General features: G+C 46.1%; 1 protein-coding gene across 1 annotated transcript in view; it reads right to left on the reverse strand.

Moving 5' to 3' along the window:
• C8H11orf65 (chromosome 8 C11orf65 homolog) overlaps nt 1–27,316 on the reverse strand; it is a 515,706-nt gene that overhangs the window by 214,075 nt on the left and 274,315 nt on the right. The window contains exon 4 of the mRNA XM_078657052.1: nt 737–790. Within this exon, the coding sequence (XP_078513178.1) occupies nt 737–790 (54 nt within the window). The remainder of the gene's footprint in view (nt 1–736; nt 791–27,316) is intronic.

A 27,316-nucleotide genomic window follows, 5' to 3' on the forward strand; every position in this document is an offset into this window, starting at 1 on the left:
GGATGGTATCTTCTGCATCAATGAAAGACAAATTGTACCACAACTTCCACTGCACCAAGGCTCAACAAACTAAACAATCAACAGTTAACATGGTCCTACCTTTTACAATAAAGCTATGCAATGCATATACAGTGTTAATGCATTGCTTTAGAATATCGAAATGTAATTGCTAATTCTTGGACCAAATAAACTACACCTTCTTCTACAGTTGACACATTGGGGTCGAATTCTTAGAAAAAACAAGGGTCTTATTTGCACAGTGTTTAATTAGGTTGAAGAGAGATCTCTTTGGAGTGATTGTCACCCCATCTTAAGACCATGCTTCTCGGGAAGCATCTACACCGAACTGTTTAATTTAATTACTCATGTCCACCATCGCAGTGAAGCTACTGCTCGCTGTTCTTCAGCTCCTAAGTGGGCCTATTTTACACACACTCTCATCTCTCACTCCATTAGACTACTGCCTTACTTTGTAGTCTTCCCTTTGTCTTCAGGGATATGTTATTTATCTTCTATGTCATTACAATTCCTTCCTTTATGTACTTCACTTTCAAACCTACTTATACTCATACTTAGCTTGACAATGTCTCTATAATGTAAACACAACATCGAGTCTGGTTTTATTGGTTGGCTTGAGTAACATGCTGAATGTAACTTTAATATGTGATATCAAAGTAGGTACCCCAAACATTCACCACATGCTGTAACACAATGCGCCATTTTAACAGATACTTACTCCACCTAACCTGAAGCGAACATAAACCCCCGCAGCAGCATCTATAAGCTCAGCCTGCATGAACAGAAAAAAATATTAAGAATAAAAACATTTAAAAGTCTTGTCATTTAATAACATGGTTAAACCTTAGCCTCAATAAGGCACATGGTATACATATTATCACATACACAATTTGAGTTCAGTATGGGAGATTCAAGGAGAAGCAAGAAGCAGAATGGTAGAATGAAGAAAAAAAGAGACAGAATGTATAGGAGAGTACAGATGTCGCTTTGACTGCCCTACAGTACCAAGGCTGCCCCTACTTATGGAAACTATCTGCAGTTCAGGAACCATAGGAAAACCAAAGTTTTTAGGATTACTTTCAATGGAATTCCAAGCAGAAGAGGGGCTGTGTCTGAACATTAAACAAGAAAACACTTTTCCTCTAAACCTCCTTGATGCAACCTTGGTTTCAGAAATATATTCGGTGCTCCTAATTAACCATACGCTGATGCACAATGCGTTACATTTAAACACATTTAGACATTGTAATTTAATTAGTACTGGAGTCCACTACAATTCCAGTTCTAAGACTTTCTCATTACTCTCACTGTGCTTATGCTTCTCTATTCTCATTTTCACTGGGCATTACTCTCGAATGACGCATCCACAGAAAAAGAAGGAAAATAAAAATAAATATGTATACACAAGAATCCCAAAAAGGAAGAGGTGCTTTCGGAAGCATGCTATAAAGTACTCATTTATTGTGCATAGTAGCAGACACAACGATGCGTTTCAGTGTTTCACTGCCTTGGTTATATTAAACAGTAAATGTATCAACTCATTCTTTAACTAAAGGAAAAGTCAGTGCATGTTTTGTTAACCGATATATTGCACCATATGTAGTCAACCAGCCCACTGGGGTGTGATGTATGATGCCTTTTTTGCATAGGGTATGCTCCTTTATTTACGAGTTGTACGAAACACAACCCATTACCTCACTGGGCCATGAGTCAAGGTTTAGTGAATGTAAGAAGATATGTTTCGTTTTTACGTTTAACGAAGTCTTTATTCGATATTTCATAATAAAAGACATGCTACACAACGTACATAACCAATAATGTATAAAAATTACAATAAAAAGGAATCAAGTAAAAGAATGTGAGCAATATGTTAAGACAATAAGTTAATATACAGTTAAGAACAAGCTAAGAATAGTATTAAATCACAAACATCAAGACTTCATTAGACAATAAATGAGGCAATTATAAAACCAGTCCTATAAAAAGACCATTTCATTCATTGGCACAACAAACTACTATTCCAGCTAGCGGTTTACACAGCAGTCGAAAGAACCTTGATCAACCTTGCCCGTAGGATCCATGCCCAGCCCAGGAATTTTGCAACCCCAATTACAACCAGTGTCTATGTATCTGTTTTTAAAATTCTACTGGCTGTTTTAGCTGAGCGTGTGCCCAGTATGCTACATACTGGGCGTAACCACTTTTGTCTTGGTGCGTGGTACAAAGGGCAAACAAGGAGAAAATGATCTACTGTTTCACCCAACTCTAGACACAGTGGGCAATAACCAGACCCATCGTGGCCCCAGGACCTGGTTAGGCCCCTAAGCGGAAGTGACCCTACTCTAAATTGATGGAATAACTTGCGATCCATAGGTCTAGTGATGACCTCCCAATAATTTTCCAACTGGCTGGCATCCTTCACTACCACAAAGGACGCCGTGAGAGATCCATCTGTCATTATGGAATGCCTTTTACAAACAATCCTCTCCCAGTACATGCCTCTCAACACTTTTTTTGTGGGAAAAGTAGCTGTGTCTGGGTTGGACCACAAGTCCCCCAACCCCATATCATATAGGGTAATTCTTAGGTCTCTCAACCATCCTATCTTATGGGAGCCCTGAAGATCCTTAACTTCCAGACACGCTTTCGCATAGAGCGAAAGTTCTGGCGTCGTCCACAAACGCCGCCAGAACGCTATGGGTCTGTATCTAGCTATATCCTCCACTGGTTGACACCCTAAATTGTAAAGAAGGGGTATACGTGGTGTGGATTGCGGAAGTCCTACTGCCGCCGTGAGAAATTTATTTTGGGCCACTTTTAAAGGGTCTAAATTACTAAAGCCCCATAGCTCTGCACCACACAAAACTGAAGGTAAAATTTTAGATCCATAGATCTTCATAAGTGGAGACATAGGCCTTGTATAGGATTTTTTGTGTTCTTTAGGTAGGGCACCACCAATGTGAGCGTGTTTTAAGGCTAACAGATCAATCTGCGGGGCCCAACTAAGGTTCTCACTAAAGGTTACACCGAGGTATGTAAATAGAGAGGTCTGTTCAAGGGTGGTTCCACCCATTGTTACCCTGGCTGATACGGAGTTCTTCCCACGTAAAACCATAAACTTGGTTTTGGATACATTTACCTCTAACTCATGTTCGCGGCAAAACAATTCAAACTTAGACAGGGCCAACTGTAGACCCTGTCTCGTTTTCGATATTAACAGCGTATCGTCCGCGAACATGAGCAATGGTATTTTTATCCCTGCCAGGGTTGGGGCGTCTGTAGGGTAGTTAATGAAGTAATTTGTGACCCCATTAATAAATAACAAAAAAAGGGTAGGGGCCAATACACACCCTTGTCTTACACCTTTTGCTACTGCAAATCTATCAGTCACCTCTCCAGGTTTACCCCAGCGTACTTGTGCGAATGTATGGGCATGGAGATTCATCAAAAGCCTCACCAGTTCAACTGGCATTCCTAGTTTAAATAAACATTCCCACAGCTTTGCCCTGGGGACAAGGTCGAAGGCAGACCTAAGATCCACAAAGGCCGCATATAATTTGCCCCCCCCAATAAACACTGACTTCCAATAAAGCAACACAAACCGGAATGCTTGGTCTATAGTGCCTACATGGCTGCGGAAACCCGCCTGCAGTGGTGTCAGAATATCATGTTCAGTAATCCATAACTGGATACGTCCTAAAACTAGGCGGGCAGTTATTTTTTGCACCGCATCTATTAGGCTGATTGGCCGATAATTGGACAGGATAGAAAGGTCACCCTTTTTGTAAATTGGTAAAATTTCTGCCCGTACCAAGAATCGGGGACCTGCGCACCAGATGCTAGGGCATTAGCCAAGATACTAATATAGGGCACCCAGAGATCCTGCTCCTGCAGAAAAAGATCAGCAGGGATGCAGTCAGGGCCTGGAGCTTTCCCACTCGGAATAGATTTAACCCCTTCCATGCTCATGACGAGCTCAGCTCGTCATGAGGCACACTGGAGCTGTGCTAATGACGAGCTGACCTTGTCATGAACAATGGAAAATCATGGAATGCAGCACAGGAGGAAAATATCTCTAGCAGCCAAGGTGTTAATAATATACTTAACTTCAGAGTGGGTAAATATAAGCGGGTCGTCAGAGTTTAGGGGGGGTAAAACTGCCATAGCATCATTATTCGTCCTAAACTGATTTTGAAAAAAAGTTACCCATTGCTGTTGGTCAACAAATGTAGAACTAGGTTGATCATCTAGGCATTTACCCCATTTAAGGAGATGCCAAAATTGTTGCATATTTCTGCCACCACACGCCTCGGTCAGGGCCTTCCAGTGTTCTTCATCCCATTTTATTTTTGCATTTTTTTGTGCTTCTTTGTAGGCAGCTCTACAAATTCGAATTGAACCATGAACTTTTGATTTAATTGCTAAGAACAGTTCTCCTTGGGTCTGCCTGCACTTCTCGTCATACCAGGTAGCAGTTCTAGGTGTGCTTTTCCTGCCCCGATTAGATATGCTCTTGGTGAACAGCTTTTTAAGCCCCTGAAACAATTCGCTATGGACATTTGGAATTTTGGCATTAATCATGTCATGTGACCCACAATTCATCAGTACTTCCAGTGTATGGGAGACTAGGAGTCTTATCTCTGTTCTGGCTACTTCATCAACAGCAACCTTAGGCCACCTAATACTTCTCAGATCGTTTTTTAAGTGTACCTGAGCTTGAACAACGTTAGTGTCCTCACACGGGGCCCCCTGAAAACTATGATCCAGTAAGGATAACACAAGCGGGTCGTGATCGCTTTTAAGGTCTGGCCATAACTTCCATATCAACAACGGCAGACCACAGCTTCACGTCAATCAGGATGTAATCAATGCGGCTACTGTGTCTGCCGTTGTCGAAAGTGTGCCTACCCATCCTGTCAGATTTAACCCTGCCATTTGCTGCCCCTAACCCTTGGTTTAGGCACATTCCTTTAATGTACATGGCAGATTGTGACCACTTTTTAATGGGTAACAGTTCTAACTGGGGAATTCCCCACGACATATCTTCAGTCTCAGTAAGTTTACCGTCCTCATTACCCAATGGCTCAAAGCAAGTGTTGAGATCTCCCACCACAATCTTAAACCCCACATCTGATACTTTGTAGAGGAAATCATCCAAAAGTGTTAATGTCGGGGAGACTTTCCCACCCTGTAGGCCCCTTGCATAGATATTAACAAACAAAATATTAAGACCCTTAGTCGACCGGGTCCTAATACTTAATACATCTGGGCTATCTATTGGAATTTCCTCGACCGTTACTCCTTCAGATTGGCGGACCCATGTTGTCAGGCCACCTACAGGTCGCCCTCTGTGGCCTTTTAATGCTGGTTTATAAAAATGTAGGAACCCCGCACGAAATACAGGTGCATCCGCCCATGTTTCCTGAAAGGACCAAACATTGCCTTTGTCTATAAATTCCACCCAATCAGGTAAACACAATCTAGACTCAAGCCCCGCTATATTCCAGCCTACAACCTTAGTGTAAGACATAGCTGGCAGATGTTCGTTTATAATCATAGTTGGGCTGGATAAATTAACCAATGTAATAGGACATGTGTTAACTGCAGGGGGACACATGTTGGGGTCAACAGTTAGCCCTGGGATATAAATAGGTGATAAAGCCACTAAAACTTTCGTATCTGACGTGTTACCCCTTTCAACCCCTAGCGTAGATAATTTTCTAACAACACTATGTCAGTCATTTTCATCAAGTTGAGACAGTGGAGCATACCTGCCATAGGTTATCAACGGTTGGGTATTAAACAGGTTGTCAGAACCCGGGGGTGGGATACTGTTATTCCTAGTGCTCACATATGGAATAGATTGTGTTTTAGGGTAGAAATCTGAAAGTTCCCATGTTATAATGCAACCATCACCTATTTGAGGTTGCCAGCTTCTCAAAAATGGGATCACCCTAGTACTCTTAAAATTAACAATAACCAGATCTCCCGGTATATCCTTGGTCATGTGTCCAAGCCACCCAACCCTTCTAACATTTAGAATTCGCCCGTCTACATTGGGGGGAAGTGGTCTATTTTTACTAAGCCAAAAGGCAGCCTTATTCTTAAGTTCTTGTTGGCTCTCTATTTTCCCATGGCTTAGCTCTGGGACCCCCGAGAGGATGCACACAAAAGGGGCAGCCTCTGGGGGTAAATCAATTGTAGTGTTTATTCTGTTACTTAGCCCTTTGTTGCGAATTACGGGCTTTTTGGGGATAATGGGTATGTTTTTTACTGGGGTAACGTTCGGTAGGGGGATAACACCCTTAGGGTTGTTTAAAACTTGTTCCTTTTGGTATGTAGGTCTAGTAGCCACAGGATGGCTTTCATTGGGGTGTTTAACAACATTAGTTTTAGGCAAACTAGATGATATAAGAACATCGATACAACTATTTTGGACCAATTGCTTGATTTCCGCATGATTAGCATCAGTTGCGTCCCTAATTTGTCCCACCATATCATCTAGTCTCTTAAATCTTTCAACCAGCGGCAAAATTAGAGCCCTAACTAAATCTTCAATCTCGCCCAAAAGGGGGGATGGAGTAGTACAATGGAGCGCATGCGGGCTTTAAATAGTCCTCTCTGGACTAGGGGGCAGAGTAGAAGCCTTGGGTGGGCTGTTATACAATTTGGCTTGCTTAGCCAACCTCCCCCAATGTTTGGCGCCCCTGCGCTTCCTTTTTATTGCTGGGAGCTGTGCAGCTACTGTAAGGTTAATATTACTGTCATTAGAGGTAGAGCCTAGTATGCTAGGAAGACATTCCTCAGGGGTTTTTGGCACATCTACAATAACAATAGAGTCCCCCTTTGTAGAATTGGGGCTATCATTGATGTTAATGGTAATGGGGGTCGAACCCATGTCCACAATGTTCCCAGTGTCTGTCATAGAGGCATTTTGCTCAATACCCTCCATTGATGGTGACTTTGGCATTGGTTCAGAGAGGACAGGTAATGGGCATATGTTGGGTGGAACATCAATTGGTAACCCGTTTTCAACTCTAACAATTTCGCGTTCTATGTCAGACAAAGCCCGGATTAAATAATGTTCAATTAACCCCTTTGAAGTCACATTTTTAGAGATGAAATTTTTTGGGACCCCCTTCAGTGACATATTAGCAATGATGGTGAACAACGTTCCAGGGAATGAATAAAACAAAAATTATATAATAACAATTAAAACAAGTACCCCCTACAGAAGCAGTATCGACAATATCAGGTCGTAGAACCCTACTTGGAATTGCTAGTCCAACTGCAACATCAGCTCTGCTACTCACAATAAAGTCCCAGCTTTTGTAGGCAGGGAACAGAAGGGTGGCCCAGTCCAGTCTCCTAAGGCCTCTGAGGGCGTCCCGCTCACGTCCCGCGTTGCGGGAGAGCCCGACCTTTAAAGCGCCTCCAGGCGCCTAGGATGATGACTTCTACAGGTGCCACCGCAGGGGTCACTGGGTAACCGAGTCCTCCGCTCGGCAGCCGCTGGAGATGATACACGCGGCAGCGGCAGGACTCGGGGAGGCAGGAAACGCGAGTCCGGTGACGGGGGTAAGCAACACAGCACAAGGTTATGCCCCCACTGTCAGATTCAAAAAGATTACACCCACTGTCGGGAGAGCCCGACCTTTAAAGCACCTCCAGGCGCCTAGGATGACGACTTCTACAGGCGCCGCCGCAGGGGTCACTGGGTAACCGAGTCCTCCGCTCGGCGGCCGCTGGAGATGATACACGCGGCAGCGGGAGGACTCGGGGTGGCAGGAAAGGCGAGTCCGGTGACGGGGGTAAGCAACACAGCACAAGGTTATGCCCCCAATGTCAGATTCAAAAAGATTACACCCACTGTCGGGAGAGCCCGACCTTTAAAGCACCTCCAGGCACCTAGGATGACGACTTCTACAGGCGCCGCCGCAGGGGTCACTGGGTAACCGAGTCCTCCGCTCGGCGGCCGCTGGAGATGATACACGCGGCAGCGGGAGGACTCAGGTGGCAGGAAAGGCGAGTCCGGTGACGGGGGTAAGCAACACAGCACAAGGTTATGCCCCCAATGTCAGATTCAAAAAGATTACACCCACTGTCAGGAGAGGCCGACCTTTAAAGCGCCTCCAGGCGCCTAGGATGACGACTTCTACAGGCGCCGCCGCAGGGGTCACTGGGTAATCGAGTCCTCCGCTCGGCGGCCGCTGGGGATGATACATGCGGCAGCGGGAGGACTCGGGGTGGCAGGAAAGGCGAGTCCGGTGACGGGGGTAAGCAACACAGCACAAGGTTATGCCCCCAATGTCAGATTCAAAAAGATTACACCCACTGTCGGGATTGCCCGACCTTTAAAGCGCCTCCAGGCGCCTAGAATGACGACTTCTACAGGCGCCGCCGCAGGGGTCACTGGGTAACCGAGTCCTCCGCTCGGCGGCCGCTGGAGATGATACACGCGGCAGCGGGAGGACTCAGGGTGGCAGGAAAGGCGAGTCCGGTGACGGGGGTAAGCAACACAGCACAAGGTTATGCCCCCAATGTCAGATTCAAAAAGATTATTTTTTGATGCAGAGTTCAAGATGGCAGCCATTGCTTCCTTGTGATATTGACATTAAGCAAAAATATGATTTGATTCTTTTGGCAATTTGGCACGTTATAATACATGAAAGCAGATGTACATTGTGTACGATCTTCAAATATTGTTCTTGTTCACGCAGTTTTGTGTATACTTTGGTATGTTTGATTGATGAGGCTAAAATGGCCGCTATTTTAGTTTGCTGAATACTAGGATATCCTTTATTTGCTTTTAGTACATGTAATTTACTTACAAAGAACTTTTGATAAGAAAAACTTGTAAACCATGATGAAGGCGGATGCCTAAATCCTTCGGGTTTTGCTGATTCAGATTAAATAATAAATTCACAGCACATCACCCTTTCAGGAGTGCACTAAAAATTCATTTTGTGAAGTCGAGTGAAGATGATTGATGCGGGGTGCTCGCATCTGGAAGAGCAGCGTTACTGGGAGGGCTTGGTGGATGTGTGAGGTATATATATATATATATATATATATATATATATATATATATATATATATTTTCCGTTCTCTTGGCCATTTTTTCATCTGTGGCATTTCTTTTTCCCTCACTACAATTAAGTCTTAGCACTTTGATATGAGAAATCATGATGAAATTAATGTTTTTAGAATTGCATTTTATATTTACCTTTAATTGAACAATATGGCTTAGATGCTGATTTTAATTCAGGTAACAGAAATATTTTCTAGAGTGCATTCTCTTTTAGCAATATAATGTATATCATGAATTTTATTATCATTTTTTAGAATTGAAAGTATGCACTTTATATATAGCCTCTTTGCACACTAGGCAGGTTTTTATTTATTTATTTATTTGTAGGTTTGTATAGCGCTTGAATCCACTCCAGCTGGAGTATCTCTGCGCTTTTGGAACCGGTAAGCAGGAGGCATGAAGTGGAACTAGATCTCATTTTTGAACAATGTGGTTTTCAGAAGTTTTCGAAACGTAAGGTGTTCTTTACATTGCCTCAGAGACAGAGGGAGTTTGTTCCACAGATTGGGTCCAGTAATGGACAGAGCTTTACATCCATGTCTGGATTTTCTGGCACGAGGGACCACTAGGAGGAGATTGTTACTAGATCTGAGAGATCGTGTTGGGACGTAGGGGACAAATTTCCGCTCAAGATAAACAGGCCCCTGTCCATTCAGACATTTATGAATCAGGCAGCATATTTTAAATTTGGCTCTTTGTCGGATTGAGAGCCAGTGCAGCTGCTCAAGGAGAGGTTTTGAGGCAGTTCTCGGGGGGGCATTGAGAACAAGGCGAGCTGCTGTATTCTGAATGACCTGTAATTTAGCCAACACCCCTTCGTTGGCAGAAAGCAACAGGCCATTACAGTAGTCGATACGACTAAGGATCAGTGCCTGAACAAGGGTTTTCCTAGCAGAGTCAGGGAGCAGGGGAGAAACTTTACGTAGTAGGCTGATGGTGTAGAAGCATATTCCCGAAATGTAATTTGTGTGTTGTTTGAGAGACAGATCTTGGTCAAACCGAATTCCCAGATTCTTCACGACCTGCTTAGGTTCAGGAACTGCTCCTAAATCTAATGGCCACCACTCCGGAGTCCACAGCATTTTAGCCTCCCCAAACAGCATGATCTCCGTCTTGCTGACATTGCACTGAAGGTAGTTGGAGGACATCCACTTTGCCACTGCCTTCATGCCTGAAGAAAAAGAGTTCCTAACCTCAGCGGAGAGAGTCTTAAAAGGGAAAAGGAGCTGCGTATCATCTGCGTATGATACGGGGATGAAGCCGTACCTACGCATTACTCCTGCCAGGGGTGCCACGTAGATATTAAAAAGGGTGGGGCTCAAACAGGAGCCCTGTGGCACCCCTTTAAAAATTCCTACTTCCGCTGAGCGATACGCACCCATGGTGACTCTCTGGGTGCGATCAGATAGGAAACTCTTCAGCCAGTCAAGGACTTTGTTCTTAATGCCGGCGTTCGACAACCGTTCCGTCAAGATGGTGTGAGACACGGTGTCGAACGCTGCCGACAGATCTAATAGAACCAAGATGACTGAAAAGCCCTTGTCCTGGTACATATGTAAGTCATCAGTGACAGACAGGAGGGTGGACTCTGTGCTATATTTGGGGCGAAACCCTGACTGGGAGTAGTCTAGGGCACTAGCAAGTTCAATATGTCTGGATAGATGACGATTTGCATATTTTTCGATTAATTTCCCCAAAAATGGTAATAAAGAGATAGGTCTTAGATTAGTTAAGTCAGGCCATGGGGTGGCAGTATTTTTCCTTATAGGTCTGACAAGGGCTCGTTTCCATTCCTTGGGGACGATGCCTGAACTGAAAGAGAGATTCACCAGTTCAACAATCGTAGGACAGAGTTGTTCAGCTAGTGCGGGCATTATCCTGGCAGGGATGGTGTCCTCTGGACTCCCACTCTTAATCTGTTGTATTAGTGAGGAGATTTCTTGTAAGGAGATTGGAGGGAAGATATCTAGGGAGTATATGTCCGGTGTAGCTTCCGTGCATATCTGGGGATACACTGGGTCTGAGAATATGGCCTGGTTTGTGCACAATATTTTGTCATAAATTTTATCAATTTTGTTGGTGAAAAAACAGGAGATTTCGTCACACAGCTGTTGAGATGCCATCTCAGGAGATTCGCATGCAATAGGTTTAACGAACGTTTGCAGAATTTGAAAAAGCACCCTGGGGGAGTTCCCTGCATCTTGTATTTGTGAGGCAATATGCGATTTTCGTGCTGTGCAAATCGCTTTGTGGTAGAAAGATAATGCCTCCCAATACTTTTTCTTATCCTCTTGAAGATGGGAGGTTCTCCACCTTTTTTCTAGTTTTCTTGCACTTAATTTGAGTGTTCTTAGATGGTCAGAAAACCAGATTTCTTGTTTTTTGGCCGGTCTAGATTTGAACTGTTTCAAAGGGGCAATTTTATCTATGACTTTTTTAGTTTCTCCTTCGAATTTATTAAGGGCAGTTTCGATATCATCCTGAGGTAAGAAGAACGGGGGATTACATTTTTCCCTAAAAGTAGTGTCGGTGACTTTGTGCCACTGTCTACGGACACTAGGCAGTGAGCTTGAGCATGAGGGGATTGGTACATAGTGGGGGGTGGTGAATTCTACAATGAAATGGTCTGTCCAGCTCACCTGAGTTGCGGGTGGGCAGGAGACAAGCGGGATATTAGAGAATATCAGATCTAAGGTGTGACCTGCCTGATGCGTGGGTCCACAATTCCTTAGTATTAGTCCTAAGGAGGATAGGTCAGTTAGTAGGGATTGTGCTTCGCTACAGTCTGATCTCTCACTATGTACGTTAAAGTCTCCGACTAATATAAAATCTCTGTCGTTGTTGACATGTGGGGCTAGTAACTCTACCAGCGTGTTGGAGAAGTTATTGCAGGGGCCAGGCGGACGATAAACTAGGGCATCTTTTTGGCTTTCTTTGGGGGACATATGTATTTTGAAAACTAGAAGTTCAATTTCGGAGGAGCTGAGTTCTTCTAGGACCGAGATGGTCAACTCTTCTTTGTGTACAATAGCAATACCACCGCCAATTTTAGATGGACGGTCTAGTCTAACTATTTTATAGTTACTCGGGATTCCTAGAGTTATGGCAGGGGTACAGTGTGGTTTAAGCCATGTTTCCGTAAGATAGCATATGTCTGGCTGTTTAGACAAGATTAATTCCCAAACCTCCGCGGAGTGTTTCGAAAGTGATCTGATATTACAGAGGATATTTTTCCTCCCTAAGGGAAGGTCCTCTGCAACGTTAGTAGTAGTAGGAATCACAGGCTTGGGACAGCTTCTATAATAGGTCTCCCTCATATGAGTGGAAAATTGGGTGTGGCAGTGGCGGCAGGAAAAAGGGCCTTCGACCTCTGGCAGATCGCAGCATCTGACACCTAATGTTGGGTATATATTTAGACCCAGTAATAACTGAGAAGTGTAGGTTATTCTATCCGGGAAGGGTACGTGAGGTAATGTGAGGGTACGTGAGGTTTGCCTTAGATGTTTGGTCGTTAGCACTGTAGCACTTTTTTTGCCCCCTTTGCACAATTTTGCTCGCCCTTCTACCGTCCATATAAACACACAGTAAGTCGGAATCATTATTTTGTTATTATGTACAAACATTTATGTTGGTCTTTTCTTCATGATTTAATGGATTTAACCAGTTACTACATCAACAAGAAATCATAAACTGTTTCAATCACAGGTTTTTACGAAAAGACAAAAACAGACATTATGATCTGTACAAAATGCATTTATGCAAAGTATTGTCAATATGATAATTTCGAGCTGTGGTTGTTATTGCACAATTGCTTTGAAAACCATTCAGAATTGAGTCTGTCTTCGTAATAATGGACACTTACATTTATAGTCTGTTGTTTATACAGCTTGGTCACATGACCATCTTTGAAGGTGGGAGGTAGGCGGGGCATTAAATGCACTTTAAATCTCACAAAAAATCAGCTATTCCGTGCATGTGAACAAGGGCTGCAAAGCCCGAAACGTGTCATGGTTAGTTGGACCACGAAAAACTGAAAATAAATCTACCTGAAAGAACTTGTGGTCTGTCTCCTGCTTCGCCGGTCCTGGGTGATCGGAGGTGGTAATGCGGAGTATATATCCACGGCCTTATCATCTTTATAATTGCATTTGATTGTTTCTTTTGCCCATCTTTAATGTATGTTTACCGATTCATGGTATTATTATGCATTAGTTCCGATGTTAGGAACCTATTCCAAGATGGCGCTTATTGCGTCGTTGGAAGGGCTGGTCCCTTGTTGATGTTCATACTTGCACACATGACCTTATTTAAATGAGAATGATGCACAATGGTTGTAACACTGACGAAGGCTTTTGCCGAAACGTTTGTTTGCTTAATAAATTAACTCGCTGTATCTGTAGCCACCGGAGTGCTGTTCTTTCTTTTCCCGATGCGGAGGAGTTTTTGAGCGTGATATATATATATATATATACATACAAGGTGTGCAAGCGCTTTGGGAGGGCTCACCACAGCACCCGAACCCTCCGGTTTCAGTTTGGCTCCCGTGTAGTGTCACAGGCTCCCTCCAATTTAAAGTAAGTCCGACGCGTTTCGGGGCCACAAACGCCCCTTCCTCATGGACAAAGTGAAGGACCACCAGGCTCACCTTGCTCTAATCAAAAACATTTTTATTTGAAAAGAAGGCACGGTCCGCCCTAAGTGGGTGGAGTTTCAACACCGGGACTTCTGGGTATTGTAGTCCTGCAAGGTGAGTAGTCATAATTGCCTTGAGTAGGTTGGGGTTCCTTTACATGATTAATGTCTTTAACATCCTTAATCCAGAAGTCCCGGTGTTGAAACTCCACCCACTTAGGGCGGACCGCGCCTTCTTTTCAAATAAAAATGTTTTTGATTAGAGCAAGGTGAGCCTGGTGGTCCTTCACTTTGTCCATGAGGAAGGGGTGTTTGTGGCCCGAAACGCGTCGGACTTACTTTAAATTGGAGGGAGCCTGTGACACTACACGGGAGCCAAACTGAAACCGGAGGGTTCGGGTGCTGTGGTGAGCCCTCCCAAAGCGTTTGCGCACCTTGCTCAAACATATACTTACGGCTGGCCTTAGTCGTGGAGAGGAGCTCCGCTTCAGAGGCGGAACAAGTATCCGTACCTATGAGGACTGAGGCGAGGAGAGTGATCATCGCCTGACAGCGCAACATCCACAAAGAATAAGCGGTTTCACAGCCTACCCTCCCCTCCTACTTGAGGATGTTAAAGACATTAATCATGTAAAGGAACCCCAACCTACTCAAGGCAATTATGACTACTCACCTTGCAGAACTACAATACCCAGAAGTCCCGGTGTTGAAACTCCACCCACTTAGGGCGGACCGCGCCTTCTTTTCAAATAAAAATGTTTTTAATTAGAGCAAGGTGAGCCTGGTGGTCCTTCACTTTGTCCATGAGGAAGGGGCGTTTGTGGCCCCGAAACGCGTCTGACTTACTTTAAATTGGAGGGAGCCTGTGACACTACACGGGAGCCAAACTGAAACCGGAGGGTTCGGGTGCTGTGGTGAGCCCTCCCAAAGCGCTTGCGCACCTTGCTCAAACACATATATATATATATATATATATATATATATATCCATCCTTGTAGACTCTGCATTCGGCGTACTTTGTACCACAGAATAACAGACCACCACGCAGCAGGTAAATATTTCAGGAAGATTTATTCTCTCTTATCACGATCCTTCTCTGGCATGACGCGTTTCGGTTAACAAGTAACCTTGATCACTTGGCGACCATGCAGTAACCTTCCACATTAAATACTTATTTTTTCAACCATTCTCACCACGTGGTGCTAGAAAGTGAAGACATACTACTTAAGACAATGCATTTTTCTCCTTATGTATGCCGTATAACATTCTCATTATTCATGTAATCTAATGTGGAAGGTTACTGCATGGTCGCCATGTGATCAAGGTTACTTGTTAACCGAAACGCGTCATGCCAGAGAAGGATCGTGATAAGAGAGAATAAATCTTCCTGAAATATTTACCTGCTGTGTGGTGGTCCGTTATTCTGTGGTACAAAGTACGCCGAATGCAGAGTCTACAAAGATATCAATCACGGAAGTTTGGTTGCTTTCGCCTACGGACCCCCCCCTGGAAGTTGGTGGCCGCCCTCAACCGAGTCTGTGCCCACGCACTCCAATCCAGTCCTGTCAAATACCGCTTCAAACGCAGGCGTGTACTCAAGATAAGTATTTATTCAATCATTCCAGCATGATGATTCGAAATATGGAACAAAGCCAACGCGTTTCGGCGACATACTCGCCTTGGTCACGGGTGGTTTTGCGCTCCAACCAGATGTTTAAATAAAGTTACATTAACACAACATATTCATGTGACTTCCAAAGTGAAAAATAAACAAAGGACATGGAACATCCGCCATGGCGGCCATCTTAAAGTGGTGTAAAATATACAGATAAGCAGATAAATACTAATCTTAGCGCTAGGAGGAAGGTAACCACATTGCGTCTTCCCTATTTTTTAGCCACTGTGTGAAGCCAATTCTGACAAATATCCAGTGCATTGCATTATGACATGAAAAATGCCATCACCCGAGATCAGTCCCCATAGTTACATGTCATAGGTACAATGGAACTCACATCACAATTCAGTTAATAAATTCTGATCAGATATTACAATATATCAACTATACAATATAATAGAATGTGTACTGTGCAGCCACAATTCATATAGTTTTGCTAGCAAGTGCTTCATTATTAATTCACATAGAAACCCCAGTGGGTGCATGTCGCCTAGTAAGTAGTGTATCGAAACCAAGTATGTGAGTCCAATCACAAATACCACAAAGTCTCAAACTACTTCCCAGTGGAAGTAGGGCAGCATCAAAGGAATATCCATGCTGCAAATCAGATGGGGATTGCTTCTGGGTTGTTGCTTCTCCGCACATCCTAGGCAAACAAAGGAGAAAAAAGTTCTGTTATCTTCCGCTTTTGTAGGCTTTTGTTGTGCCCTTTTCAATCTATCTGAATTGTGTCCATTTGAGTCTCCTGCGAGATACTTTTACTATTTTAATGTATTGCTTGATATATTTGTTTTCACTACACGGTATCCCTATAACCGTCTGGTATATAGGGGCACTATCATGGAACACTGAATACATGGCATACAATAGGTCGAGCTAGGGGAATGGTTTAGCAATGGGATAGGCTTGAACTTTTTTCTCCCTTTTTTTGCCTAGGATGTGCGGAGAAGCAACAACCCAGAAGCAATCCCCATCTGTCGAGAAAAGCCGTTTGTGAATTAAACACGCTTTGCAAACTTGAAGTGGCCCGGATTTCTTTCTTTCACACAGAAGAAAGTGTTTGGCTGGAATATATATATATATATATATATATATATAAAAACCTATATCTTAAACGCAACGGAAGTGCTCTCGCTCTCTCGCTCTCTCTCTCTCTATATATATATATATATATATATATATATATATATATATATATATCCATACACAAGGTTTGCCTGTTTAAGAAGAGTCCACACAAGGAGGTAAGTATCTGCCTTTTACTGAATAAAGAATGCAGCGGTACAGCAACTCTCAATGCCTCGCTTGAATTTCAACAACATCCGACGCGTTTCGTGCTCTGCGGCACTTAATCATGGGTTGAAAGGCATCAGGTAAACGGCGCAGCAGTTTTCGAAGCTACCTTTGAATTGTCTCAAACTCCGCCCAAGTGGGTGTGGCCACAAACGTGTGGCATCTTGGAACTTGTGGTGCTTCGTTCTTATTACCCATGTGGGTACCATGCCGTTTCCTGAAATTGTTCCAGTAATTGGTACCCCAGTGGGTTGCGATGTGCTTGGGGGCTGGTGCACCGCATCCGTTGATATCTTTAAAGGCTTCCCTGTCCGTATGCCTCAGCGCCGTGTGACGCTGCTGCCGGGCTTCACCGTAGTCAAGCGGGTCTACTTCTTGCGACTCAGACGGGGCCGCATAACATCCATGCACAAGGTTTGCCTGTTTAAGAAGAGTCCACACAAGGAGGTAAGTATCTGCCTTTTACTGAATAAAGAATGCAGCGGTACAGCAACTCTCAATGCCTCGCTTGAATTTCAACAACATCCGACGCGTTTCGTGCTCTGCGGCACTTAATCATGGGTTGAAAGGCATCAGGTAAACGGCGCAGCAGTTTTCGAAGCTACCTTTGAATTGTCTCAAACTCCGCCCAAGTGGGTGTGGCCACAAACGTGTGGCATCTTGGAACTTGTGGTGCTTCGTTCTTATTACCCATGTGGGTCCCATGCCGTTTCCTGAAATTGTTCCAGTAATTGGTACCCCAGTGGGTTGCGATGTGCTTGGGGGCTGGTGCACCGCATCCGTTGATATCTTTAAAGCCTTCCCTGTCCGTATGCCTCAGCGCCGTGTGACGCTGCTGCCGGGCTTCACCGTAGTCAAGCGGGTCTACTTCTTGCGACTCAGACGGGGCCGCATAACATCCATACACAAGGTTTGCCTGTTTAAGAAGAGTCCACACAAGGAGGTAAGTATCTGCCTTTTACTGAAATAAGAATGCAGCGGTACAGCAACTCTCAATGCCTCGCTTGAATTTCAACAACATCCGACGCGTTTCGTGCTCTGCGGCACTTAATCATGGGTTGAAAGGCATCAGGTAAACGGCGCAGCAGTTTTCGAAGCTACCTTTGAATTGTCTCAAACTCCGCCCAAGTGGGTGTGGCCACAAACGTGTGGCATCTTGGAACTTGTGGTGCTTCGTTCTTATTACCCATGTGGGTCCCATGCCGTTTCCTGAAATTGTTCCAGTAATTGGTACCCCAGTGGGTTGCGATGTGCTTGGGGGCTGGTGCACCGCATCCGTTGATATCTTTAAAGGCTTCCCTGTCCGTATGCCTCAGCGCCGTGTGACGCTGCTGCCGGGCTTCACCGTAGTCAAGCGGGTCTACAACTTGCGACTCAGACGGGGCCGCATAACATCCATACACAAGGTTTGCCTGTTTAAGAAGAGTCCACACAAGGAGGTAAGTATCTGCCTTTTACTGAATAAAGAATGCAGCGGTACAGCAACTCTCAATGCCTCGCTTGAATTTCAACAACATCCAACGCGTTTCGTGCTCTGCGGCACTTAATCATGGGTTGAAAGGCATCAGGTAAACGGCGCAGCAGTTTTCGAAGCTACCTTTGAATTGTCTCAAACTCCGCCCAAGTGGGTGTGGCCACAAACGTGTGGCATCTTGGAACTTGTGGTGCTTCGTTCTTATTACCCATGTGGGTCCCATGCCGTTTCCTGAAATTGTTCCAGTAATTGGTACCCCAGTGGGTTGCGATGTGCTTGGGGGCTGGTGCACCGCATCCGTTGATATCTTTAAAGGCTTCCCTGTCCGTATGCCTCAGCGCCGTGTGACGCTGCTGCCGGGCTTCACCGTAGTCAAGCGGGTCTACTTCTTGCGACTCAGACGGGGCCGCATAACATCCATGCACAAGGTTTGCCTGTTTAAGAAGAGTCCACACAAGGAGGTAAGTATCTGCCTTTTACTGAATAAAGAATGCAGCGGTACAGCAACTCTCAATGCCTCGCTTGAATTTCAACAACATCCGACGCGTTTCGTGCTCTGCGGCACTTAATCATGGGTTGAAAGGCATCAGGTAAACGGCGCAGCAGTTTTCGAAGCTACCTTTGAATTGTCTCAAACTGGAACAATTTCAGGAAACGGCATGGGACCCACATGGGTAATAAGAACGAAGCACCACAAGTTCCAAGATGCCACACGTTTGTGGCCACACCCACTTGGGCGGAGTTTGAGACAATTCAAAGGTAGCTTCGAAAACTGCTGCGCCGTTTACCTGATGCCTTTCAACCCATGATTAAGTGCCGCAGAGCACGAAACGCGTCGGATGTTGTTGAAATTCAAGCGAGGCATTGAGAGTTGCTGTACCGCTGCATTCTTTATTCAGTAAAAGGCAGATACTTACCTCCTTGTGTGGACTCTTCTTAAACAGGCAAACCTTGTGTATGGATGTTATGCGGCCCCGTCTGAGTCGCAAGAAGTAGACCCGCTTGACTACGGTGAAGCCCGGCAGCAGCGTCACACGGCGCTGAGGCATACGGACAGGGAAGCCTTTAAAGATATCAACGGATGCGGTGCACCAGCCCCCAAGCACATCGCAACCCACTGGGGTAACAATTACTGGAACAATTTCAGGAAACGGCATGGGACCCACATGGGTAATAAGAACAAAGCACCACAAGTTCCAAGATGCCACACGTTTGTGGCCACACCCACTTGGGCGGAGTTTGAGACAATTCAAAGGTAGCTTCGAAAACTGCTGCGCCGTTTACCTGATGCCTTTCAACCCATGATTAAGTGCCGCAGAGCACGAAACGCGTCGGATGTTGTTGAAATTCAAGCGAGGCATTGAGAGTTGCTGTACCGCTGCATTCTTTATTCAGTAAAAGGCAGATACTTACCTCCTTGTGTGGACTCTTCTTAAACAGGCAAACCTTGTGTATGGATGTTATGCGGCCCCGTCTGAGTCGCAAGAAGTAGACCCGCTTGGCTACGGTGAAGCCCGGCAGCAGCGTCACACGGCGCTGAGGCATACGGACAGGGAAGCCTTTAAAGATATCAACGGATGCGGTGCACCAGCCCCCAAGCACATCGCAACCCACTGGGGTAACAATTACTGGAACAATTTCAGGAAACGGCATGGGACCCACATGGGTAATAAGAACGAAGCACCACAAGTTCCAAGATGCCACACGTTTGTGGCCACACCCACTTGGGCGGAGTTTGAGACAATTCAAAGGTAGCTTCGAAAACTGCTGCGCCGTTTACCTGATGCCTTTCAACCCATGATTAAGTGCCGCAGAGCACGAAACGCGTCGGATGTTGTTGAAATTCAAGCGAGGCATTGAGAGTTGCTGTACCGCTGCATTCTTTATTCAGTAAAAGGCAGATACTTACCTCCTTGTGTGGACTCTTCTTAAACAGGCAAACCTTGTGTATGGATGTTATGCGGCCCCGTCTGAGTCGCAAGAAGTAGACCCGCTTGACTACGGTGAAGCCCGGCAGCAGCGTCACACGGCGCTGAGGCATACGGACAGGGAAGCCTTTAAAGATATCAACGGATGCGGTGCACCAGCCCCCAAGCACATCGCAACCCACTGGGGTAACAATTACTGGAACAATTTCAGGAAACGGCATGGGACCCACATGGGTAATAAGAACGAAGCACCACAAGTTCCAAGATGCCACACGTTTGTGGCCACACCCACTTGGGCGGAGTTTGAGACAATTCAAAGGTAGCTTCGAAAACTGCTGCGCCGTTTACCTGATGCCTTTCAACCCATGATTAAGTGCCGCAGAGCACGAAACGCGTCGGATGTTGTTGAAATTCAAGCGAGGCATTGAGAGTTGCTGTACCGCTGCATTCTTTATTCAGTAAAAGGCAGATACTTACCTCCTTGTGTGGACTCTTCTTAAACAGGCAAACCTTGTGCATGGATGTTATGCGGCCCCGTCTGAGTCGCAAGAAGTAGACCCGCTTGACTACGGTGAAGCCCGGCAGCAGCGTCACACGGCGCTGAGGCATACGGACAGGGAAGCCTTTAAAGATATCAACGGATGCGGTGCACCAGCCCCCAAGCACATCGCAACCCACTGGGGTACCAATTACTGGAACAATTTCAGGAAACGGCATGGGACCCACATGGGTAATAAGAACGAAGCACCACAAGTTCCAAGATGCCACACGTTTGTGGCCACACCCACTTGGGCGGAGTTTGAGACAATTCAAAGGTAGCTTCGAAAACTGCTGCGCCGTTTACCTGATGCCTTTCAACCCATGATTAAGTGCCGCAGAGCACGAAACGCGTTGGATGTTGTTGAAATTCAAGCGAGGCATTGAGAGTTGCTGTACCGCTGCATTCTTTATTCAGTAAAAGGCAGATACTTACCTCCTTGTGTGGACTCTTCTTAAACAGGCAAACCTTGTGTATGGATGTTATGCGGCCCCGTCTGAGTCGCAAGAAGTAGACCCGCTTGACTACGGTGAAGCCCGGCAGCAGCGTCACACGGCGCTGAGGCATACGGACAGGGAAGCCTTTAAAGATATCAACGGATGCGGTGCACCAGCCCCCAAGCACATCGCAACCCACTGGGGTACCAATTACTGGAACAATTTCAGGAAACGGCATGGGACCCACATGGGTAATAAGAACGAAGCACCACAAGTTCCAAGATGCCACACGTTTGTGGCCACACCCACTTGGGCGGAGTTTGAGACAATTCAAAGGTAGCTTCGAAAACTGCTGCGCCGTTTACCTGATGCCTTTCAACCCATGATTAAGTGCCGCAGAGCACGAAACGCGTCGGATGTTGTTGAAATTCAAGCGAGGCATTGAGAGTTGCTGTACCGCTGCATTCTTTATTCAGTAAAAGGCAGATACTTACCTCCTTGTGTGGACTCTTCTTAAACAGGCAAACCTTGTGTATGGATGTTATGCGGCCCCGTCTGAGTCGCAAGAAGTAGACCCGCTTGACTACGGTGAAGCCCGGCAGCAGCGTCACACGGCGCTGAGGCATACGGACAGGGAAGCCTTTAAAGATATCAACGGATGCGGTGCACCAGCCCCCAAGCACATCGCAACCCACTGGGGTAACAATTACTGGAACAATTTCAGGAAACGGCATGGGACCCACATGGGTAATAAGAACGAAGCACCACAAGTTCCAAGATGCCACACGTTTGTGGCCACACCCACTTGGACGGAGTTTGAGACAATTCAAAGGTAGCTTCGAAAACTGCTGCGCCGTTTACCTGATGCCTTTCAACCCATGATTAAGTGCCGCAGAGCACGAAACGCGTCGGATGTTGTTGAAATTCAAGCGAGGCATTGAGAGTTGCTGTACCGCTGCATTCTTTATTCAGTAAAAGGCAGATACTTACCTCCTTGTGTGGACTCTTCTTAAACAGGCAAACCTTGTGTATGGATGTTATGCGGCCCCGTCTGAGTCGCAAGAAGTAGACCCGCTTGACTACGGTGAAGCCCGGCAGCAGCGTCACACGGCGCTGAGGCATACGGACAGGGAAGCCTTTAAAGATATCAACGGATGCGGTGCACCAGCCCCCAAGCACATCGCAACCCACTGGGGTAACAATTACTGGAACAATTTCAGGAAACGGCATGGGACCCACATGGGTAATAAGAACGAAGCACCACAAGTTCCAAGATGCCACACGTTTGTGGCCACACCCACTTGGGCGGAGTTTGAGACAATTCAAAGGTAGCTTCGAAAACTGCTGCGCCGTTTACCTGATGCCTTTCAACCCATGATTAAGTGCCGCAGAGCACGAAACGCGTCGGATGTTGTTGAAATTCAAGCGAGGCATTGAGAGTTGCTGTACCGCTGCATTCTTTATTCAGTAAAAGGCAGATACTTACCTCCTTGTGTGGACTCTTCTTAAACAGGCAAACCTTGTGTATGGATGTTATGCGGCCCCGTCTGAGTCGCAAGAAGTAGACCCGCTTGACTACGGTGAAGCCCGGCAGCAGAGTCACACGGCGCTGAGGCATACGGACAGGGAAGCCTTTAAAGATATCAACGGATGCGGTGCACCAGCCCCCAAGCACATCGCAACCCACTGGGGTAACAATTACTGGAACAATTTCAGGAAACGGCATGGGACCCACATGGGTAATAAGAACGAAGCACCACAAGTTCCAAGATGCCACACGTTTGTGGCCACACCCACTTGGGCGGAGTTTGAGACAATTCAAAGGTAGCTTCGAAAACTGCTGCGCCGTTTACCTGATGCCTTTCAACCCATGATTAAGTGCCGCAGAGCACGAAACGCGTCGGATGTTGTTGAAATTCAAGCGAGGCATTGAGAGTTGCTGTACCGCTGCATTCTTTATTCAGTAAAAGGCAGATACTTACCTCCTTGTGTGGACTCTTCTTAAACAGGCAAACCTTGTGTATGGATATATATATATATATATATATATAAATGTATATGAAGAAATTCCTTTTCGAAGAAAAAGAACAGAGGCCACAAGGGGAGAACAGGGTGGACACAGCTTTATTTCACGAAGTCCCAGCTCTGGCGGATGCATTTCGGCGATTTGGCCTTCTTCAGCGCCTTCAGCTGTAAAGATCACGTCCCTAATGTTCTCATCCTGTTTGAAATATTCACCGGCACTTATTCCCCTCCTCCTTACGCTGTCTGCGCAATAATCAGGGTTTGTGTGTAGTGAGAGCGAACTCCAAATCCCAGCATGCCTCATAGTAGCATCCCGAGATGGTGGCGTGGAGGAGTGAGTGTTCAATACTTGCAGTGCAGGCTTCAGGTGAGTTGGGCGGGTCATGGAGCCAATGAAATAGGATGAGTCCTTTCTGTGTCCCCTTGTAGGCTGCAGCTGCCAGATGCGCCCGGTTGGTGGATGAGTGGGGGCTGTCAAATGCGAGACAATGCGCCCTAATGAAGTAGAATACCTCGATCCTCTCACTCCTTCCGGTGGGTCATGGCGGACTCCGAAGATACCAGTCCCCTGGTTGCAATAGTGCTGCGAGCAGCGTTGTGCCAGTTTATCTTCGGGTCGCTTAGTGCTGCAGGGCCATCTGGACTGAGCTGCTGGCTTGCTCAGAATATATGAAGAAATTCCTTTTCGAAGAAAAAGAACAGAGGCCACAAGGGGAGAACAGGGTGGACACAGCTTTATTTCACGAAGTCCCAGGTCTGGCGGATGCATTTCGGCGATTTGGCCTTCTTCAGCGCCTTCAGCTGTAAAGATCACGTCCCTAATGTTCTCATCCTGTTTGAAATATTCACCGGCACTTATTCCCCTCCTCCTTACGCTGTCTGCGCACCAATCAGGGTTCGTGTGTAGTGAGAGCGAACTCCAAATCCCAGCATGCCTCATAGTAGCATCCCGAGATGGTGGCGTGGAGGAGTGAGTGTTCAATACTTGCAGTGCAGGATTCAGGTGAGTTGGGCGGGTCATGGAGCCAATGAAATAGGATGAGTCCTTTCTGTGTCCCCTTGTACGCTGCAGCTGCCAGATGCGCCCGGTTGGTGGATGAGTGGGGGCTGGCAAATGCGAGACAATGCGCCCTAATGAAGTAGAATACCTCGATCCTCTCACTCCTTCCGGTGGGTCATGGCGGACTCCGAAGATACCAATCCCCTGGTTGCAATAGTGCTGCGAGCAGCGTTGTGCCAGTTTATCTTCGGGTCGCTTAGTGCTGCAGGGCCATCTGGACTGAGCTGCTGGCTTGCTCAGAATATATGAAGAAATTCCTTTTCGAAGAAAAAGAACAGAGGCCACAAGGGGAGAACAGGGTGGACACAGCTTTATTTCACGAAGTTCCAGCTCTGGCGAATGCATTTCGGCGATTTGGCCTTCTTCAGCGCCTTCAGCTGTAAAGATCACGTCCCTAATGTTCTCATCCTGTTTGAAATATTCACCGGCACTTATTCCCCTCCTCCTTATGCTGTCTGCGCACCAATCAGGGTTCGTGTGTAGTGAGAGCGAACTCCAAATCCCAGCATGCCTCATAGTAGCAGCCTGAGATGGTGGCGTGGAGGAGTGAGTGTTCAATACTTGCAGTGCAGGCTTCAGGTGAGTTGGGCGGGTCATGGAGCCAATGAAATAGGATGAGTCCTTTCTGTGTCCCCTTATACGCTGCAGCTGCCAGATGCGCCCGGTTGGTGGATGAGTGGGGGCTGTCAAATGCGAGACAATGCGCCCTAATGAAGTAGAATACCTCGATCCTCTCACTCCTTCCGGTCGGTCATGGCGGACTCCGAAGATACCAGTCCCCTGGTTGCAATAGTGCTGCGAGCAGCGTTGTGCCAGTTTATCTTCGGGTCGCTTAGTGCTGCAGGGCCATCTGGACTGAGCTGCTGGCTTGCTCAGAATATATGAAGAAATTCCTTTTCGAAGAAAAAGAACAGAGGCCACAAGGGGAGAACAGGGTGGACACAGCTTTATTTCACGAAGTCCCAGCTCTGGCGGATGCATTTCGGCGATTTGGCCTTCTTCAGCGTCTTCAGCTGTAAAGATCACGTCCCTAATGTTCTCATCCTGTTTGAAATATTCACCGGCACTTATTCCCCTCCTCCTTACGCTGTCTGCGCACCAATCAGGGTTCGTGTGTAGTGAGAGCGAACTCCAAATCCCAGCATGCCTCATAGTAGCATCCCAAGATGGTGGCGTGGAGGAGTGAGTGTTCAATACTTGCAGTGCAGGCTTCAGGTGAGTTGGGCGGGTCATGGAGCCAATGAAATAGGATGAGTCCTTTCTGTGTCCCCTTGTACGCTGCAGCTGCCAGATGCACCCGGTTGGTGGATGAGTGGGGGCTGTCAAATGCGAGACAATGCGCCCTAATGAAGTAGAATACCTCGATCCTCTCACTCCTTCCGGTGGGTCATGGCGGACTCCGAAGATACCAGTCCCCTGGTTGCAATAGTGCTGCGAGCAGCGTTGTGCCAGTTTATCTTTGGGTCGCTTAGTGCTGCAGGGCCATCTGGACTGAGCTGCTGGCTTGCTCAGAATATATGAAGAAATTCCTTTTGAAGAAAAAGAACAGAGGCAACAAGGGGAGAACAGGGTGGACACAGCTTATTATACATATATACATATATCTCTCCCAGTTATGCCAGTCTTCATATGGGCTACTGGGAGGAACAGGTCCTCATACCATCTTACCCGCACATTTTTGCAACCAAGGTCGTCAAATGGCTTCGCTATATCGACGACCTCCTGAAAATTTGGAATGGTTCTGAGGAGGAGGCATCTACTTTTATCACTGATCTAAATTGTAACACTTTGAACTTGGGCTTTACTAGTCAGATGAGTTGTACCTCGATATGTTTTTTGGATGTGGAAATTTACATTCGTAATCTGGAAGTACACACTAGACTCTTTAGGAAGCCGACTGCCGGGAACGCCGTGCTTCACGCATCTAGCCATCATCCAGCCCATCTGATACGTAGCATCCCATATGGTGAGATGCTGCATATCAGAAGGATATGTAGCACAGATCTGGATTGTAGATTAGCCCAGAATGAGTGCAGAGCTAGGTTTTTGAGGAGGGGATATCGGTCAGAGATTGTGGAGAAAGCTATGTGTCGAGCTAACACTGTGAGAAGGGTGCAATTAGATCAGCTGCCCGCACAGACATCTCCCACATCCCAGGATGAGAGTAGACTGATTTTGACGTATAGCAGGCAACATCAGGCCATACGTAAAATTATATGAAAATATTGGCCCAGTGACAAAGTCCTGGGGTCTCAATTGCGCACCCCTCCTAGTATCACATTTAGAAAGGCTAGATCTATGCGTGATAGTCTGGTTTCGAGTAGTCCTGAAGTGAGAGTAGCAGGAAACTGGCTATCTGGCAGTAAGGGGTTTCTCAAGTGCTCAGTGTGCAAGGCATGCAAAAATGGCATCAAGAAAAGCGAGTACTCGATTCCCCTTAGTGACAAACCAGTTGGTATACTATCCAAATTGACTTGCAAAACCGAGTACGCGGTGTATGTGCTGGAGTGTCCGAGTGGCCTACGTTATGTGGGCAGCACCAAACTACCAGCACACAAGAGGATACTCCAGCACCTCCGAGCCATTACCAACGGCGACACCGCGTACCCGGTTGCAAGACATTTCGAGGAAGTTCATAATAAGAATCCAGAGGGGTTGAAATATTTTTTCATCGATACAGTTCTGTTACAATTAATCCAAGTAGTATGTTCCGTCCACCCCTCTTCCCTTCCCCGTGTTGGAACCTTCCACCCTGAAGCTCATGATAGAATGTTGGAGTAATATTCAGTGAGGAGAGTGGATAAAAGGTGGGGAAGTTAAGGAAGTCGATTGGGAGGAAGCTGGAGAGAAGGTCAAACAACATCAATCCAAGTACAAACAATGGTATGATCAGAAACATGGAGTAAAGTTAAAAAAATGGGAGGTGGGTGACATGGCACAAGCCAGAAGAAGTGTCAAGTCAGGAACTGCTACCAGCAAATTTCACTCTTCATGCAAAATAGCAAAAGTGTTGAAAAATGTAGTACAGTTTGAAAATGGGCAATGGTGGAGTTATGATAACATTGTAAGAGTACAGTCTTAAAATTGCTCTGTTATGTATTTTAGTTCTCTGCTAATTTGCTCAGCCTACCATTATTCTATATTA

The sequence above is a fragment of the Lissotriton helveticus genome, chromosome 8 (assembly GCF_964261635.1).
Source record: "Lissotriton helveticus chromosome 8, aLisHel1.1, whole genome shotgun sequence".
Classification (NCBI taxonomy): domain Eukaryota; kingdom Metazoa; phylum Chordata; class Amphibia; order Caudata; family Salamandridae; genus Lissotriton; species Lissotriton helveticus.